The sequence below is a fragment of the Onychostruthus taczanowskii genome, unplaced genomic scaffold, assembly GCF_017590055.1.
Source record: "Onychostruthus taczanowskii isolate IOZ18803 unplaced genomic scaffold, ASM1759005v1 scaffold3, whole genome shotgun sequence".
Taxonomy (NCBI): domain Eukaryota; kingdom Metazoa; phylum Chordata; class Aves; order Passeriformes; family Passeridae; genus Onychostruthus; species Onychostruthus taczanowskii.
The window spans coordinates 19,482,380-19,500,829 of record NW_024500349.1 but is presented as its reverse complement, the minus strand read 5'-3'; the positions used below and the strand labels follow the sequence as shown (position 1 = coordinate 19,500,829).

The 18,450-nt window shown below is 41.5% G+C and overlaps 1 protein-coding gene across 15 annotated transcripts in view; it reads right to left on the bottom strand.

Moving 5' to 3' along the window:
• KMT2C (lysine methyltransferase 2C) overlaps nucleotides 1–18,450 on the bottom strand; it is a 189,260-nt gene that overhangs the window by 115,398 nt on the left and 55,412 nt on the right. For all 15 annotated transcript variants that reach the window (XM_041408287.1, XM_041408291.1, XM_041408290.1 and 12 more), the window contains 2 exons: nucleotides 14,728–14,866; nucleotides 1,170–1,376 (listed from right to left, as the gene is read on the bottom strand). In XM_041408287.1, the coding sequence (XP_041264221.1) occupies nucleotides 1,170–1,376; nucleotides 14,728–14,866 (346 nt within the window). The remainder of the gene's footprint in view (nucleotides 1–1,169; nucleotides 1,377–14,727; nucleotides 14,867–18,450) is intronic.

The window sequence follows — 18,450 nt, the reverse complement described above, 5'->3', positions numbered from 1 at the left end:
TGGCACTGCCCTCAACCCTGCACCATGCCGCACCACCAGCATCACCCTCAACCCCTCAATGCCCACGGCCCCTCACCACCCACAGCCCCTCAATGCCCTCAACCCGGCACCACCCACAGCCCCTCACCACCCTGAACCCCTCACCCCCACACTACCCACAGCCCCTCACCACTGGCAGCCCCTCACCACCCTGAACCCCTCACCCCTACACTACCCACAGCCCCTCACCACTCTCAACCCTACACCGCCCTCAACCTCTCACCACCCTCAATCCCACTCGGCCCATCCCGTAGCCGTGGGCCTGTAGCCCCGCATTGCCACTGCCACCCTTCATGTTTCTCTAGGGCTGCAGCCCCTCTGCCACATAGACAGGACGGAGTGATCCCACACTCACCAATCAACCCTGAATAAACCCAAGTCACACAGGGCCCCAGTGACAGGATCCCCAGCCCAAAAAGACGTGGCTCTGATCAGTCCTATCCCAATGCCCTCACCAGGGATTACACACCATGTACTGAGCAAGCTCCACTGCAGAGCCCCAGGTATGTTCCTGCCATCTCTCACAGTCACTGGGAGGCTGGGGGACCATGACCAAACCCCCCTGGTCTGGGAGAGCTGCCAGGAAACCCCATTGCTGCAGGGCAGGAACCACTGCTGCAGGGCAGGAACCACTGCTGTGTGCCCTCCAAAGCACCGGCACCAGGGCGAGAGCCAGTGCTGGATGGCAAAAGGAGAGGCTACAATGGGCAGAGGCTACCCATCATTCCAGGCTACACAACACATCAAGTGTCGAAAGTCCATCCTTTTCCATCCTCTGTGTGTACTTTTACATCAGCATCACAAGTAGATCTGTGTTTTACAGTAGCTATGCTTCTTATCTGTGTTCTTTCAGAGTAAAGATTCTCACTTGGGAAAGAAACAAACCCTTTTTTAAAAAGCAGAAGAGACAGGCACTGCTATGCTGCTCACGTGTTGGTTGCTCTGGGGTTCTATTTTTAGTTAGGTTTTTGTATATGTTTATTTTCCTTACAAACATTTTTTAATATTAAAACCCCGCATTTACACAAATACAAGTTAGTTGCCTATTGTAGTACAGAACCAGTAAAGATCCTTCCTGAATTTCATGCAAAATAAAACAAATCTACATATTTATTTTAGGACAGACTTACTTCTTCTGGCCTCTCTGTTTGCGCAGCACTGAGTTTTGCCTTGGAGTTCTCTCACAAGCTCCATCGGTGCTGTCGCTGGCTTCACTCTTATTTAAAGGCTGGTTTTTCCATGGGATAACATACCCAGGAGTGGGACCGAATTGTTTTAAATCTCCTTGTCCTAATGAGCTCCGTTCTCCACAGTAACAAAAGGCGCAGAGTTGTTCGCTGTAAAAGGGAAGATCATTACTTCTTTATTGCGGGGAAAACCAGCAGAGGATACCTCATCAAAGAGCAAATTTCATGCTAATTTAACCCTTTATAACAAGACAATAAAAGCTCCCATGTGCTGTCAGGTATCAGAATTCAGCATTCAGAAACACTATTTCCAGCTAATTAACAGTTACATTAAAATAACTTTTTTTTCTGTTCACAAAACTGATTAAGGAAGCAAATAAAAAAAAGTCTATGTTATATTCAAATGATTAGAATTTCCAAAATTCTGTGTGTCTAGACACATACTTGCTAAAAGGCAACAAAATGTTACAGAACACACAGAAAACTACAACACACACACCTTTCTGGAAGCACATACAGCTTATGTGTAACACAATGTATAAATACTATAAACTAAAAGGTTTACTAACATGGAGAAAAATGGAATATGAGAAAACCACAGCAATGGCTACAGTCACACATGCCAGAGCACACCACATGCACAAATGCAACCATCCTCATTTACTTCAATATTTAAAAACAAAGTTATGTCTAAAAGTTTTACTGGAGGAATTTTATATTTACAGAACCGTGACCGCTGCAATACCCTGTACCATTTGCAATTATGTTTTAACATGCACAACACAGCGACAGGATTGAAATGACAGCTCTGACAGCACTCCTTGTGTCACATCATATGGAAGCTACTGAAAAATATTTCTATAATAAACATACCCACAAACTTAAAATGTGAACTTCTGCAACTAATGCAGTTTGCATTAAAGGAAGGCCATTTAACACTTTTTTTTTAATGCTTAAATGAGCAATTCTGTTTTCTTCGTATTTGTGCCCCAAAGACCCCAAAAAGATGCCTCAGGGAATCAGGCACTTGGATAGAGGCTTGGTTATGCCTGGATTCCATTTAAATAGATTTCAGTGCATCTCCAAGGTGGCACATTTGGATTTGGGACAGTCTGTGCTGTGTGAGTGAGAGGGAAGTGAAGTGGGAGGAAGAGAGAACCTTAAGGCTAAACTGCTGTAAAATATTTACTAAATTCTGGGGGGAAAAAGAAAGTCTCCTCTGCTTTTCAGCCTGGAGAGACAAGAACAGCAACAGAAAAAAGTGGAAGTGGAAAAGGAAAGTTCCAAATCAGAACAGAAAACCCCAAGAATCCAGCAAAGCCTCTGATATTTGGGTTATCATACTCTGGGATGGCTCCTTTTGCTCTTGCCATAGATCAAAAATAGTAATAAAGAAAAAGAAGAAAGAAAACTGAACTGGTCTACTACTACTGGTAACACCAGTCAGTCAGATGCTAAGGAAGGGAGAAGCATTTCATGAGCCCAAAATGAAGCCCAGAATGAAGCCAAATGCCTTAATTTACGGTTGACAGGTAGGACTGCACCTTCATTAAGGCAGACGAACCACTGGGAATACGCAGGTTGGTGGGCAGATAAAGTAAGTCCCATTCACAGTACTGAAATCACACCTTCCTATGGTACTGTTAAGAAACATTTGTCCTCATCTCTTGGCCTTGGCTGCACATCCCTCACTGATCTGCCTCAACACACAACCAGCATGAGCCAGCACAACCCCCGGAGCTGACGGCAAATGTCTGACACGTTCCGGAAATCTTTAGAAAAAGATATCTGAAGACAAAAAAATTCAAAGAAAATATGGATAAAGGTAGTGTGAGAGCAGTGAAAAGTGAAAAGTTACAGTGAACAGTACATATGTCTATTTCATAGCTAGCTTTCAGTGTGATAGAGCAACAAATACACTATTATTTGTCTGTCAGTGACTGTAACCACTGGACTGCCAGTGAAACCTGATATGGCCGCACAGGCAGAGTTCCTAAGCAGGGAAAGGAAAGCTATTTATGCTGGTTGAGACTAGAGAGACTTGTGAGGAGACTTAAGAGATTTAAACAGGCAACAACAGCATGGTATATAAATTACACTAGTTACAAACACAAGATTATCCACAGTGGAATAAATAATTATTCATACATCCTGTTAGGACAGACTATCACTGCTCATTAAAAGACCTGAGGATAATTACAAACAAATAAACAAAGCCCTTTAAAGTGGAGTCATGGCAAATATGCAATAATGTTAAGATCTATAAAAGAGAAATACGAAACAGTAATTAAGAAAAAAAAAATAAACTAACTCTTCAAGTGGTAATATATGAAAAGGCATTCAGGAGTAAAGCTTGTATTTCTGGAGCCAGTAAGGCAGCTCCAGCATCACAACTTCCAGCAGCAGCATTCTGCAGGCAGGGTGGAGTGAAACAACAGGAGCAGGGAGTTTCACAGCTACTCTGCAGCGTGCTGTGGACAGCTGTGAAGCTGTCAAGAATCATATGGTTTGTGCTACTGCTCCTGCTCCAGCAGAGCTGGGAACGCAGCTGAACCGAGTGCTCGCCACGGGGAGGGGGCTGGGGGAGCCTTCACTGAGGGCTGAGAGCACGTGGGTGCAGAAATTAAAGACAGGAGCAGCAGAACGTGCCCAGAGCACTGCCAGGACACAGTGGGGCTGAGATAGAGGGGAGAGATTATATATACAAAGGGGGAATAAAAGGTTTCACACTTTCCAGGGGGGTTAGCAGAGGGGCTTCAACTGTACCCACAGCCAGACAGCCACAAACACTCAGTGGCAGTGAACTCCCTGCCTCTGCTGGGATGCTGGAGAGACCCTCTGCAGGAAAGCCACGCTCCTGTGCCCCCTGACATGCCACAGCTGCTGGCTTGTCATGCCATACAAAGTGGCCAGTTCCATCACGTTAGCCTTTTAGCTTGAAGCGCTCAGTAAATATTTTAAGTTATGTCTGTATGGGCAGAAGGTGGAGATTTTTTTCTTATCATCTGAAGACTGCAGAAAGTACTTACAAATCTACTTTCCATATGTCAATATGCAATTAAAGGATCTAAATCTGTGATGCAAGAAGAGCTCTCATATTGAAGACAACGAAATAGAGATACTGGCAAATCTTAAGATCAAACCCTAGATCTGTTATCATGATTAACATATTTTAAGAACAGGATAATTCAAAATGGGATAAAAAGCAAGAGACAATGTGTCACAAATCTTTTTATAAGCTACTAAAAAAAAAAAAAGCAGATCAAGAGTACTCAATTTAAGATATATCTTAGGTGCTCCAACTCAAAATTTAAGTTCATCGTTATCTGTAATTTCAACTTAAATGACATATTTTCCCATGACAAATGCTACTTTCTTATAAGGGTTTAAAGATCCAGAAGTGTTTTATTACCAGAAGATGCTCCTATTCCTCACCTCATCCCACAGGATTTTGTAGATTTGAATGCACAGAAATTTTAATACATAACACTGAGGAAAAAACATGTTCAGAGTGAACCAGACACGCTGAGTTTTGGGGATGCAGTAAGAGGCAGAAAAGCTAGTAATGTCTGAAGGTAATGTCTGTTCCCATTGAGCCATGAGAGGAGATCCAGACTTGGATCCTTGGATTTGAAGGATGCCCTTTCTAACAAGAAACATGATGATCCCATCACTCTTTCACAGCCACTCTCTTCTACAGGTCCTTATTTCATCGCATCAGTGTCTCTTCCCCACACAGAATTTACTCAACCCTCTGACAATCTGAAGTGCTATAATCCTCCCCTGTCCACATCCTGACAAAGGATAACAAAATGCCCTGCAGCCACTTAATCCCGAAGGAAGGGAGACCAGTCACTATTTCCTCTACTTGACTGATGACAGTCATCAGGACTCATCCTAAAACACAGACTTTTCCATTGAAACAACTTCATTTCAACACATGCAATATTGGGCAACTGATTGCACAATATTAAATCACAACCAGAGGAGGAGAAACATCTGGTTTGCTTGCAAATATTCAGTCAGAGAATTAAGGTAAAACTGAGAGTCCCCCAAAACTATTTTTTAACAGAATTAAGCCTTAGCATCAGGATTACCAACACCTGTAGTTGTACTTCCAGGAGTAAGCAGAGGCCCCTCCTGGATCCTTCTGAGCTGGGAAATGGCACTGGGTAATCCTGTGTCAGCCAAGGCTCCTTGATAACAAGCAGATGTGCAGACTGGCTCATGCAAACATGTTTTGTTTATGCTGTGGCTCCTATCTCACAGATGTGCACTTGTGCCCACGTGAGCACCGTGCAGCTTCTGGAAATCTCCAGATGCGTCCAGGGGAGGTTGTGTGACCCTCAACAGTATCTCACTCTCCTGCCTGTTTTTCATACATGGGTAGAATGCACCACAAGCTGCAGTGATACGGGGCACTGCCATGCCCCCACACCCCCACGTATACAGCTGGGGGAATAAATCCTCCTTCCTCATTCTCACAGGAACAACTTCCTTCCGAGCAAGACAGCGAGTGGCCTGTGCTGAGCACGTCTGCCAGTGAGATGCCTGAAGTTATCCAACCCTTTCAGTACTCATGCAGAGGGTGGCAGGCTGAAGGAAATCCTGCAGCTGCCAGTTCTGCAGAGAGGTGTTAAAGGTGCCCCTCTTTCAGGAGAGCCTGCACAGGGGAATCCAAACATTACACAGAGATAAAGGGCAGGTTGTCAACAGCAGGAGAAATTCAAACTCTTGCATTCAGCTCAAGGGATGCTCACCTTGTAACTTTTCTGAAATCTCTCCCAGCCTACTGTGGGACTGGTATTACCAAAAGAGTTTTGCTATGCATTCACCTTTTCCAATTAATCACACTAAAACTAGGTTTAAAAAGGAAAAAACAATCTACTGTATGTGAGAAAATGCAAGGCATGGCAAATCCAGTAAGATCCACTAACTATAGCCATTGCCTCAACATCAAACACTAAGTTGCAGATGACCACTACTGCCATTTATTATGATAATTATTGCAGTAAAGTTAAAAAGAAACCCAACTTGGAAAGCATAAAGATTTCTTTCATTCATGGTTTGGGTTGAAAAAGAAAGTGAAGAGGGTTATCATGTGACTTTTGCTACGAATTTGTTTTTAAAGGCCTGGAAATGCCTTCAGGATGTCTTTTTAACACACTACCTGTTACAGGAATTTACAGTGCTTTTAACATCTATTTTTCACAATTAAAATTAAGCTCATCACAGTGAAATGGAGTACTTGGGAGCAAAACAGAACTTCAGAGCATCATTTGTGCTAATTACCGTAGCAGACTGATAAGAACTGGCCTTGAGAATTCTTCTTCCTCCTAACACTGTTAGTAGTTTTAACATATGCTGGAAGGCTAAATGAAATGCTACAGGGGACCTACTATTTATTTAGCTGTGCCAAGTTGTGCCAATGCATGAAATACCTTTGCTCTCATTTTATGCTGTGTTATTTAAAGAGTAAAGTGTTCTTCTCCTTAGTGAAGATGCACCATTGTATCATTTATGTAAATTCACATCAATACCTGCAAGCTGCATTTTAACTGAAGAAAAAAACCAAAATATTTCTGACTTGAAACACCAGGGATCTCCATCAGTGTGAGTTCAAATATATGTGAGATACTACAGAGCTAAAGTTTATCTAAAACTCAGATTCAGATGAAGCTTTTCAGCATCATCTAAATATTCTGTAAGTATCTGGACCTCAATAATAATAAAGCTTGAAAGGAAACTGCCAAAGAAACCTCATTAGGTGAGACATAACAGCTTCACATTGATACAGGACTAACAACCCAATAAATCACCCTTTTGAATGAAGATACTAAGGACAGACAAGGATGGAAAAGGCAAATGGAGATACCAGAACGAGAAAGAAGCAAAAAAATCTCTGCTAAAAGCTGTATTTAAGCATATGATGCACAATCTCCTTCCAATAGGTACGTGAATCACAGAACAACTTGAAATTGTAAAGTGGCTTGACACTATTATACTGTTAGACTATTGTAGAGATCTGGGGTTGAAGTAAGTATTTAACTTATGTAGCATAATTATTTTTAAAAAAATAAGGCGGGACAGTTCATACGAACTTCAGGTGAAGAATTTTAAAAGTTTATACAAAGCAATTAAACTGCATTAGACAATAACTGCTTTCCAATTTATTCAAACCAGCACAGTTGGAGTTCTACAGCCATATAATCAACTTAATGATACTCTTCTCATTTGAAAGAAAGAAAACATTCCCCTCCGAACACAACCAAAACAACAACATCTTACTGACATTCTGAAATGTAGAAAATATGTTCTTATTCACCATTAATTGTGTCAGCTTTAATTTAAACAAGTATTTAAAGCTCAGTTAGGATTTAACACATCCTAGATGCAAAAGGAGTTACCAGAATGCCAATGCTGAAAAAAGTGAATTTAGAGGTCTAATCCAAGGCCCTCTAGTTAACTCCTTAAGGTCCATGTGAACTAACTTGTACACTTAAATAACAATCCCCTATAGAATGCAACTAATTGTACATGAAAAGTAGCAATTCATGCAATTCTGAGAGTTATCTTCATCTGTGAAGGATAAAAGTCAAAGAATAAGAAGTCCTGTCGCTTCAACCTTCAGTATACATCTGTGCCCAGAAAGTATTGTCTGTGTAAACCAAATTCTCTCCCTTGGTAATTAGAACATGATACACAGAATGATTTGGGTTGGAGGGACCTTAAATATCATCCAGCTCCAACCCTTCCCGTGGAAGGGACACCTTCCACAACAACAGGCTGCTCCAAGTCCCATCCAGGCTGGCCTTGAACACTTCCAGGGCTGGGGCAGCCACAGTCACACCCAACTCACAGAGGTGCCAGCCTCTCTTGGAGGGAGCTTCATACAAATACTAAGTAGGGTCTTACTATCTGAAAATTACTGAGATTTACCATTTAGCAAGTTGGCTTTAAACAGCAGTTATTCAAGAAAGCTTCATCTAAGCAGGATAAGCAGAGGCACGGGGATATTAAAGAGGAGGATGACATGGTACTTATCCATGCCCCCAGTACATTCAGTTCAGGGCCTCCCTGTGTCAACTGTGACTCCTCTACACTCATTCTCAGTTTCCCTTTCATGAACTTGCCCAGTCTTCTCTTGACCACACCTAAAGTTTCAGTGAACCACATCCTTTGGCAAGGATATCACTCTAGACAACTCTCCACTGTACAGAGAACCACCTCCTTTTATTCTGCATCTAACCCTTAAAAGTTTCACTTGCATCACTCAGCTTCTTGCATTAAAAGAAACTAAACAGTCAGGATACAGCCATCTTCCTCACTCCACCGGCGATTCTGAAGTTTATCTTCCTTCTCCAACACCTTTCAGAGACTGAAGGGTCCTGAATTAACTGCAATCTACTTCAGATCTTCGATCAACCCTTCTGCTCTGTGACATGTTTAATAGTTTCACTACATTAATTTCTGAAGTTACAGACAGACTTTCTGTAACCCTATGAAACTTAGTCCAAACTTGTTTCTCTAAATGCTTCTATCCTCACCAAGCAGAGCCCATGGGCTTCAGAAGAGCTTCAGCACATTGAAGCTACGAGCACAAAGATTCTCTCCTCACTAAGCACACTCCAATCTCCCAGTCCCTACGTGAAAGCAGACTCCATATGCACCATCCACTCCCTGTGAATGAACATCCTTTTGGCAAAGGTCAGAAACACTCACAGGGATCATCTCTGCAACTACAGCTCTGGGGTGCTGTGAGTGCAGATCTCACCATTTAATTTGCTTTTATTTTCCATCAGCTTCAGTATGGAAGCAAGGAAAGAATGAAGGGCACAACACAGAGGGAAACGGAAGGTGCTGGAGAAATAAGACTACTGACTCTGGAAAACAACACAAATCACACAGACAGCTGAAGGAAGCAAGAAGAAAACAGTCACAGCTGACAAGGAAATGAACAAGAAAATGGACAAAAAGGTGAGAAGAAACACCATGTAACAAACACCTGTCTAGAAGCCACTCAGAATGGATGGAAGGAAACTGCAGATCAGGCAAAGAGAAAAAGAAGAGTAAACGTCAACTAAGTGAACCTTAAAACAATGATTAAAATTGATGAGCAGTTTAGAATTAGCAAAGAGAATGGAAATATGAGCATTCAACAACATAAAAAACCCCAAGAGGCTGGCAAAGAAAGCTGGAGGCAAAAAAATACAAAAAAACAAAAAAAAATTAAACAAATGGAAGGGGTGTTATTTAGAAGAAATGAGAGAAAATGCTGTATTCACTCAACATTGAACAGAAGATCCCAGCCTATCCCCACTGTCTGAGAATATCCTGTATCTGTGCAATCCCTGGCAAAGCAGGCATCCCATGCTGCAGTGAGTACTGCCCTCAGCCCTGCAGCATGGCCTGACAGACTGACAGCCACGGGCTGCTTGTCTCTCTGTCTGCCATCTCCCAGAGGACAGAAAACTTGTCCAGGCATCAGACCTGACCTGCCAGTGCTTAGGTTGCTGCTCACCGGTGCAGGAATTGTAAGCAGCAGGGCAGACAGACCAAGGTGGAGACATGCAGCCTTAGGATGGGGACGAGACAGAAAAACTGCCTAAAACATCTGAGAGGCTGAGAGTGGGATTCCAGAAACCTGGAGCACCTGCCCATGCTGGGCAGGAGACATTTCATGGTTTCTGTGGTTGGACCTTCCTACAGAACAGGTGAAATCATGGAGCAAAGATCTGTGCAACTTAAAGGCCCAGAATGAATGTCATTGATTATGGTGTCAAATCCCACAAGGCACAAGTTCTACATGAGAGCATTAAACACATTATGGCCACAATGGCAATTGTTCAGCCTAAGCAAAAGGCAGGATTTTGGCTGCCTGTGAAACCCTTCTTTGGCCCCATTTGTGTGACACGCCTTCTGTGCTCTGAGAAAGACACAGACCATCTGGAGAAAACTCAAACCAGCAAGGAGGATCTGAGCTCAAGAAAACATCATCTACAAAGAAAGTAGGAACAAATTTGGGATTTCTGTTACGAGGTAAAGCATGCTGGGGAAATAAATGAGAGACTTTTGCTCAAAGCTGTCCTCCATTATCCTTGGCAGATGGTACGAGTAGCAATGGAATAAACCCAGGATGAGGAGAATGTGTGTTAGATGTGAGCAAAGTGGTTCCAACAGTAAAAACAAAGGAGACTGGAAGGGACTGTTTAGGGCAGATATGGAGCTTTTATTACTGGAAGATTTAAGAGCAGTTTACGTAAGCTTTTGTCAGGAATGACAGCTGTAGATAACTGCCTTGGAAAAGGAGGTGAACTAGATGAGTTCCAAAGGTCCCTTCCTGCCCTATAAATCCAAGGAAAAGTTGCTTTAACAATGATTCGTCACAGAATTCTTCTTGAGACCATCTCCATAATAATGCATGAACAAACAGGATGGAAAATCAGTAAATATTTAACTTTTTTTCTAATTTTTCAGTGTGTGGTCTTAGTCTTTAGTTGTGCCCTGCTAGCCAAATCAGTAATTTCCCTCTGGGTTAGACTGGTCATTAACATAATGCTGAAGTAGTACTTCAGTTTGGAAGACAAAGGAATACTGTGTCTTCTTTCCAGATGGGATCTTCCTGCTTCAGAGGAAGATCCCATAAATACTTAAATGGATCTAGAGTTGGAAATGTAAAGGCAAAACTCTGCAATGGCTTCAAATGCCCTGTGTCATGCATAAGGTCCATTCTCTGCAGAAACTATCCTTGGAGAAAAACATTCTCATAGAACTACAAACTGTATCACAGTACATGTTCATAAAAAGAAATAATCAGTTTTAAAATTAATCTTAATACTGGTATCTCCTCAAAACATGTGCTTGACTTTACAACTTCAACCAATTTTTAAACATATTTTAATACTAAATCTTTTATCTAATTTCCTCCTGCCTAGAGATCTAGCTTTTCCTTCCATCACTGTAGTATTATTCTATCCAGACTGTCTACTCTCTGCCACTTTACAATTTCTTTTTCCACTGAGTGTTGCTCTGTTACAAATTCTGTAATGTGCTTTAAGATTATTTAAAAAAAAAAAAAGGGAACAAAGATAAAGAAGTTCACTGCTACTTTTTCACTATTTTCTTTGTTCACACAATCTACAGATGTTCACCAACTGCTTCTTTTTGATGGAATAAAGCACCCAAGCCCTCCATCTCCACACTCCAGATTTCATCTCAGCAGCAGCAGCAACAAAATAACAGGGAATGGCGCAATTGGTCTGGAATGAAAATTACGTCCTTTGTCCAATTACAAGTGAAGCAAGAAAGCAGGAAGGTGTTTTGCCAGTTCTTTGGGTTTTTTTTTTTTGTAGTTTTAGCAACAATCTCACAAGAGCAGATATTTAAGCAAGCCAAAGCACCAAAATCAAAAAGAGCTGTGTGAAAACCTCAGCTTCTACTTTTTAAGAATGTTCTGTCTTCATGATTACGGCAAAAGGACCAAAAACATGCAATTAATGCGATTCACAGTCTCCGAGAGCAGACAGAAAGTAAAATGAATCAAAAGGTGTTTTGTTCTTCTATGAAATTGTGTTTCTAGGCCATTCTCATTAGCTTTTAATGCCCGGGTTGCCAATGTGGGAAGCAGAGGAGGAAGGTGGAAGTGGGCTCTGCTCTGAGTCGCAGCCGGCTCCTGGCTCCCTGCCTTCCCCAAGGGCTGCACTTCCCCTGCTCTCTGCAGGCAGCACAAACCAAGGCAGCAGATTCCTTTCGAAGAAGCTGGATTCCACTCAGCCAGAAGTCCTGGCCTGACAGAAGCTTCTCACAAGGCTTATAAAAAGAAAAAAGGGAACAACCAAAGGAAAAGGCTCCAAAACCCAAGACGCTCATGATATATAGGAGCTGGCAGTGTTACTCCTGCCACTGCCAGGCTTGGGAGTTTATCTCTGCTTGATGTTATTGCCCCTCCCCACATGTGGTCAATAATTCACTCACTCCTTTCAAGCACACGCCTCAGCCCTTTCAGCCTCCCTACCCCAGTATGGCTCAGACTCTATTTTAATGGGGTTTTAACACATTGCTTTCTGAGCACTAATCCTGAATCTGTTATTTAATTCCCTGCCCCAATCCCACCTGCTGTCAGTAGCTCTCTTGGTTTCCCATATCCCATCTCAGGAAGGTTCCAAAATTTACCAGCTCTCTCGCCTTGCTCTTGAATGTTTTTATTTAGCTGCAGTCTCAGGAAGGATCCAGAGAGAAATACCACACAAGCCAAGTTCTGGCTCATCTCTCAGCTACTGAAATCCCCATCCTAGTTTTGACATGCCCTACTATGTTAAAATCACTGTTTTTCAGTAGTAAATTATTTAATTTTTTAATGGAAAAGACTTTATTTTATGCCCTGTGTCCTGTGCTTCTCTAATTTCTTTATCTTCATTACCAAAGACAGAAACACAGAATTTTCTTAAACTCAACTCTGAAAAAGCAATGCAAAAGTAGCTCCACCTACACCTGTATCTACTTTTCATGGAGGCTTAGATTTTTCTGTCTTCTAGGCAATTTCTGCTCTGTCTGTTATGATATACTCTCATAATGCTCCTATGTCTCACAGACCTAAAGCTATTTTTATATATACCAACTCTTCCATTTTATTAGAAAGTGGAAGTTGCTTATGTTATAAAACAGAAAAGCTTACCAAGAAAGAGATGAAGCTGATGAGTATGAATTATTTGGAAATCACTTTTAAAACTACTTCCCCAAGTAACAGTTTAAAGGCACTGTGGAGCCACACTTCATCCTAAATCTTGATACATTTCCTCCAGTCATTACAAAAGCATTAGCAGTCTGTTATTTCACACACTGGATTTTCTCCAAAGAAAACAGAGTCGAGCACCCAGAATTCAGTCCTCCAGCCCCTGCACGACACAATGTCAGTGGCAGCACTACACAGACCATGACACAAATGACTGATCAAACATCACAGAGCAGAAGAGGCTTTTTTCAAGAATCACTTCCACAGAAACCCTGACATCTGGAGTTTTTCCACTGTTATGAAGACACCAATGACTTCTGCAACTAACCCCCATTCTGCATCTAAGTTTGAAATCAAAATTACCTGGGGTCAGAGAAACCCTGATTCCCAATTAACAGTTTCATATCTCCTCAATACATTTCTTTCCAAAATGTCAGAGACAGAGTCTGATCACTATTATTTTAATCAAAAGTTAATAGTACTCAGCCTTTTAATACTTTGATCAGCCAAAGCAATGAGCACATAATAGCCATTCCATCCTGACTGATCAAAGTCAATACTTTGGAAGGAAGAATAAGTTGAGGGCAAATAAGGGCTGGCTCAGAATCAGGCCAAAGTTTTTTCAGGAGACTGTTGTCCAGCTTTTAAGAAACAAGTCTGTGGCTATGGAAAGTGGTGTAATCAAATATTCATGATAACAGCAAAAAAAGTAACCTTGAGAAGAACAGAGGGTGGATGAAACAGCACTAAAATTTTTGCAAATTATCCAAAACAGGGTCAAATAATGAAGCAAAACAGCTGCTCACTTCAAGTTGCCCTAAGTATTTAGTGCAATTTAATCTCATCCTTGGAAAATTCCATCAAAGACAGACAGTTTTACGTATTTCACTCAGGTATATGCACAGGAACTATTTAACTGAATTTTCTGTAAGAAGGAAAGTAACTCTTGGAATCTAAGAAGTTTGTGAGCATGTAAAACATGAAAATTATATAAGTATCAAGTAGATTAAGTAATTTTTTGTGCATGGAAAATATGTTCTGTGTTGGATTAAGAGGAAGAGAAATGATGACGACAGTTCTCTCCAAGTCTGTCAAAATATAATTACACCTGTAACTGTCTGGTAGCTGGTAACAGCACCTTCTGCAGCAGGAGAGACCTGCAACTGGGCTAGAAGCTCTTACCAGAGAAGCTCTGGTTATTGTGTGACACCATTTCAACAGTGACCACAGAGAGTGTGCTCTGGTTTCCCTCATGTAACATAATTAATACTTTCACTGCTTTTAGGCTAATTTGTATTAATAAAAAGTTTAAAAAATACAAACATTATTTTCTCTGTTATAAATTCCAAAACAAGGAAGAACACAATAGATATGGCAAGACATTTGGTTTACTTTGTTCCTGAAAATACACTCATACAAGCTGCAACATCAAAAAATAACTTTATATAAATTTGCTAATACACCATTTCCTACACAGCAGGAAAGCTTCAGTAATCACATTTTATCTCCTATCACTTATGCCTCCTTTCATTTACCCAGCTAATAAGCTGTAACTCAAGGCTTTCCCAGAGCACTGTGAGGACAGCGCTCACGGAACACGCTCCTCACCTTGATCTCCCTCCTTATGCCAATTAAGGCACCAGCCCCAAACTTCAAAGCGGCGACAGCAAGTCCCAGCCCTGTGCCCCGAGCACTCTGCACCCCAGAGCCCCAGCCCCAGCCGGTCCCCTGACTCAGCAGCCACCTCCTTCCTCTTGCTCTCTCACTCACCTGGTTTTGGCTTCCACACCCACGGAGGCGGTGGAGCTCGCGGACTCCTCGGACACGGAGTGCTGAAGGACTGGTGTTAGCTGCTTGGTGCTCTCCACTTCTGTCTGGGCATCCTCTTCTGCAGACTGCTCTTTGACTTCTGGGTAAAAAAATACAAAAAGGAAAATATTTAATATTTTAGCTGCATGTGGAAGCTTTCCTTTGTGCAGAAAGCATCCATTTTATTTACAGACAGGTTAACCTATGTAAGTATCTTCTGCCACACAACAAAATTTGAAGAATAGAAAATTACCAAATCTAGCTAAAACATGAAACTGGATGCTTACATTATTTCCATAACACAAAGTACCACTGTGAATTAAAGCTGTTCAATGCAATGAGGAATGGCATGAGGGGAAAACTGTTCAGTGACAAACTTCATACAAGGCTGGAGCCATTTCCATTCTCCCCACATCTCTCACGCACCTGCTGTGTCAGCCCTGAACACACCTCACAGTGAGCACGCTACTCTGGGGTATATTAAACCCTTTTTCCTCCCCTATTACCTTTAACTTCGTTCAATTCCCTGCAAATTCATTCCTGGTTACACTAACTATGCTGGCACAGGGTTGAGGAGGTGAAGGAATGAAGGATGTGGTTCATGCCAGCTTAAACTTCATTCTGAACTGAAGGAACATAACCAATTTTTTAGCATACTTTTACATTACCTTAGTTGTTAGTCAAAAAAATATATATATCTATAGCTGACAATGCTAGATTTGACTACAAAGTTTGGTTTTAGTCTGAAATATGAAACATGCCACTGTCTGTGAAACTTTAAACCCTCTTCCCAATCAACTTCCCCCTTTGCTTGGAGTGAGTCAGGGATTTACCAGAAGGACATGGCAAAGCACTGCTCCAAGTGCACCAGAATGCACAGAACAAGGTTCATGGCTGTACAGCAACAGAATTTGGTGTTTCTGCACTCCTCTGTACTTTGATTTTGAAACCTAAGCAACATGAAAATCACAAGACTCTGACAGATGTGCTTTGACATTTCCAGCTTAAGATACATGTGCCTCATCCTGCTGGTGTCCATGGCTTCTAGATCTGTCTCACAGCAGTGCCATTTTGGTCCCCTTCAAAATTCCCAGTGAACATGGGTCTGAGCTCAGAGGCCAGTACAAACAGCTCTTGCAAAGTAGTCCAGTTAGAGTAAAGCAGCAGATTATTTAGAAAAATTCAGCAGAAGATGCATTCACATTTTTTAAAAAATTAACATACATGTCAAAATATAATTAAATATTGCAAAGGATAAATGACAAGTGGAGAAATGAAAGGGTAGAAGAATCTGCCACATGGGTGGGCACGCATAAAAACCTGCTACAAGCTTTAATCTTATAAATAAAACCAAGAAAAGAGACGAAAATTCTCAGAACGTAAAACTATGCAGCTTGGTCTGAAATACTGAAATCATATGCCTGCTACAGCACATGGAAAATGGGAAATCTGTCCTGTTTCATGAACAGAGATTTGAAATAAGATTTTTCTTTAACCTAAAGTGAACTCATTTAGGAAGACAATGTACAACATTTAAAACCCTCAGTGAACACCTCAAACCAAGTGATGAGAAACACAACATTAAGAAAAAAAAAAATCCTGGTTATGACTGAGTGTTCCAAGTATTTATCTGAGCTGGTATAAACTGAAATTGTATATCCTACGTCAGTTAAACAACTCAGTAACCTACATCTGAAATGGTTTTTGGACACCTGAAACATCCAAATGTGACTATCTGTCCAAAATCCCAATGGCTTGTGTTAAACCCCTTTCATCAATTTATTCTGAATAAATATGCCGGATCATGATTTGACACTAAATAAATATCCCCTTGGGAATGCATCCCTTGTAATAGTAAATGTCTCAGTACGGAAAACAAAACAAAATAAAGCCAAACCCCACACCCTCAGTTTCTGGCACATCTGAACAAACATCCCTGGATGTTTCCTGGATGAAGATTCCCGAAGCAGGCAGTGTCCAGCAGAGCCATTCACAACGGTCCGCGGTGCGTTTCCAAGAATGTTGGATCTAAAGGACAATTTTGTGCCAGCAACCCCCAAATTTCTAAATGCAACCTCAATGAAGAGAGCAAAACATAAACACCTAGAAGACAGGCAGACGCCAAAGCACTCAGAACAAAACCCACAGCACAGCCCAGGACAGCCACGCCTGAAGTGCTCCAGGAAGACCACCGGAAACCCTGGCCCTGCTCTGATCCATCCTGGCCACTTTCTTTAACCTAGTTAAACTATGCAAAAGGAACTCTGCCTTGATTGTGTGCCTGCTGAAACTTTCAATCAAGTAAAGGAAAAAAGCCATTTACTCTGTGCCAGCTTTCAGCTCATTACCACGACTGGGCAGCCAGCACACCGGGAAGGAGAAGTTCAGGGGCGCTCTCAGTCACTCCCAGGAACTCTGGGCTGTGTGAGAAGACACAGATTGTTTCACTACACATGACAACTATATGAGCTTACATCCTTATGGTGCATTTCCCCTGCTGTTTGCTTCTCCAGAGAAGGAGGGACCCAAATTATACTAAACGAGACAAACAACATCTCAGTTGCTGTCTCTGCAATAAAGCAAACTGTGCCTCAATATGCCGTTGGAAGACTGAAAACATGGTGCTCACTAAACAGTAAGGAAAATTTGTGTGTTACTTCTGAAAAAACTTTGTGAAAGTTTTCCTGAAGAAGATATAGGAAGAACAGGAGCACTGCATTTTATGGGTCAAATTCTTAGGAGATGGATCTCAGCACTGGCCTGGCGAGGGGACATCTGAGATACACCTCAGAGATGTTCTTGGAAGCACCTGGCACATAATGTTTAATGAACATCATCAGATTTGGTTATGACATTCTACTTTGAAGCTACTGGGAATGAAGGATCCATGGATGATTAATAAATGGGAAGCTCATTTGCAGATTCACATGTAATGCTTTATTTTGCATCCTCTTTTCATGATCGTTTCTGGCACAAGTCTTGCCTACGTATAGTGAGTTAGTGGGGAGACTGAGATTTTAAAAACCTAGCTGTACAATTCTCCAGTGTCCCTAGGTTATTTTTAATGTCATTATCCTTTTCTACAACTTCAGGAAAATATTAGGAAACGCTGCACTTAATATTTTTTTTTTTTTATTACTTAAATACACTTACATCCAGAGTTCTTTCTCACCTGGCTGCTGAGGACAGAAAAGCTTACTTTTCTTATTAAAAGAAAACCCCCAGAAGTACAAGGACTAAAGTTCCTGTCCATATGGGCCACCAAAAGGCTTGAGACTTCCACATGCTATCCAAACTTGAATAACTCACAGGATGACATCTGGCAGAGGCAGGAAGGCAGCCCAGACCCACCTTGTCCAAACCCCTGCTCAAGCAGGGCCACCAGAGCCAGCTGCCCAAATGGTTTTTGAGCATCTTCAAGGATGGAGACATGAAATACAAAGGAAAAAAATCAAATTGCCTACCACTGACAGGGGACAGATATGCAGGGAAGTCACTGGGACTGGTAAGATTTACTACATGTGTATTAAATGTCTCTTTTAATTAACACTTCTTTCACATTAGCTTCAGTAATACGTATACAGTGGTGAAAATACAATCCTTAGCTTTTACACTATTCAGGTTTTAATTTGGGTTTTTTCAAGAAGGAGAAAAACACAGAGGTTCAAAGACTTCTTGTTATTT